The 1,850-nt window shown below is 60.6% G+C and overlaps 1 protein-coding gene across 1 annotated transcript; it reads right to left on the reverse strand.

Annotated features, from left to right (window-relative positions):
- Window positions 1-350: 350 nt before the first annotated feature.
- Window positions 351-1,729, reverse strand: LOC120701032 (transcription repressor OFP8-like). Its single transcript, XM_039985204.1, has one exon. The coding sequence runs from the start codon at window positions 1,607-1,609 to the stop codon at window positions 662-664; it is 948 nt and encodes a 315-aa protein (XP_039841138.1). The 5' UTR covers window positions 1,610-1,729; the 3' UTR covers window positions 351-661.
- Window positions 1,730-1,850: the final 121 nt, after the last annotated feature.

A 1,850-nucleotide genomic window follows, 5' to 3' on the forward strand; every position in this document is an offset into this window, starting at 1 on the left:
TCCGCCTGGAACCTGGCCGGCCGGTGCGGTTTTGGCGCCAGGTACTAGGCGCTTGGAAAGGAACAGGCACCAGACTGGGAGGCCTCATTTATGTCGTTCACGATGCGATAGGGATCTGATGCATGCGTAGTAGGCTTGGAATGAAGAGCCCGGCTGGATTATTGGATTGGCTCAAATCCCATGGAATGGAAGCTCTGTGCACACCTTGGGAGCCATACTCTATTGCTGCCCTTCAAATTCCAGTGGTGGTAACTGTTTTCGAATGAAGCATTTGAAATGTGCTCAACAGACTTTTATTTTGAAATTGAAGCTGTGACCATCCTAAAAACTGTCATCTAAAATTACCCAAACAAATAAAATTAGGTGCACCAATAACAGTCTTTAACACAGAGTAGTATAGCCAGTGGATCAACAAACATTAAACATGATGATCAAAGAGCCAGCCAGCATCAAGCTTGCTAACCTCACATCACAATCAAGTACAGCTACCGTCTCACTCGTGCTCATCAACGAGCATACTCCAGTCAATACACTACTACACTTAACATAACCACTCTCAGTAATCCTTCAATGCAATGCAATGATGCCATTACGCTCATGGCGCATGCACTAGTTGTATCCAACTAGCTAGTACGCCGGCGCACGGCGCCGGGCCGGCCGGCTAGCCGCCGTGGAGGACGACCCAGATGTCGGAGAAGGCCTGGAGGATGACGGGGTGGAAGCGCGGCGCGTTGAGCGACAGGTACGACCGCAGCAGCCGCTCCAGCTCGGCCGCGCCGAACACCTGCCGCCCCACGATCATCTCCACCATCGACTCCCGGAAGTCGCCGTAGGGGTCCCGCGACCGCTTCACCACCGCCAGCCCCCTCCGCACCTGCTCCGCCACCGCCGCCGTCGTCGCCACCAGCGGGCGGAACCCCGGCTCCCTCACGGCGCCGGCGCCGCACGTCGCCTCCATGCAGCTCGCCGCTGGCCGCCGACAGCGCCGCCGGCTCCGCGGGCGGCGGCGGCCGTGGCTCTTGTCCGTGGGCGGCGGCAGCTTCCGCCTGTACGTGTAGAAGGCGGCGGAGTCGGAGGACACGAGGCTTCTCGAGGACAGGAAGGCCTCCGTGTCGTCGTCGACGTAGCCGCAGTCGTCGTCGGTGTCATCGTCACCATCATCCTCGCCGGAAGAGGTGAAGCCGTAGGGGTTGGAGGAGAGCGTCCTGACGCCGGGCATGCCGACGACGAGGGCGTTATTGGAACGCCGCCGGCTGCCGTGGCGGGAGGAGGAGGAGCTCCCCTCCTTGCGCGGCTCCTTGCCGCCGCCGCGCGTGCGCTCACCGGGGGGAGGAGGGTGGCGCAGGCGGTCGAGAGCGGCGGAGAAGGGCTCGGCGCGGGGGCGCGGGGCGCCGGTGACGGTGGTGTAGTTGGCGGCGGTGGTGGAAGTGGAGGAGGTCGATATCGTGGTGGTCTCGGCGGCGGCGGCGGCGGTGGCTGTGAAAGCCGCGGAGGTGGACGAGGAGGAGCTGCAGGGGGAGCGGCGGAGAGAGTTGCAATTGGCCGGGCGAAGCAGCTGGGCGAGGCGGTCCTTGAGGCGCCGGCCGCCGCTTCTGCTGCCGCAGTCCATGGATTGGGGACGTTGAAGAGCTTTGGGTTGCTGACTCACTCTTGAGGTTAGGTTGGGGCGACGAACAGAGGAGCGAGGCAGATTGCTACCGTAGTGATGATACCGATCGAACTATGCTAAATCTGCTATGCATGTGCTGTTCATAACATGCATCCCACTGGTATTTATAGCCAGCTGCACATGAGGCCGGAATTTGTACACGCACAAGCCACAGGACTACCGACTAGTACAGGAGTACAGA

Source organism: Panicum virgatum, chromosome 3K, assembly GCF_016808335.1.
Source record: "Panicum virgatum strain AP13 chromosome 3K, P.virgatum_v5, whole genome shotgun sequence".
In the NCBI taxonomy this organism is placed as follows: domain Eukaryota; kingdom Viridiplantae; phylum Streptophyta; class Magnoliopsida; order Poales; family Poaceae; genus Panicum; species Panicum virgatum.

Excerpts from the sequence above, each read along its gene's own strand:
- LOC120701032 (XM_039985204.1), bottom strand. The coding sequence starts at position 1,609 with ATGGACTGCGGCAGCAGAAGCGGCGGCCGGCGCCTCAAGGACCGCCTC.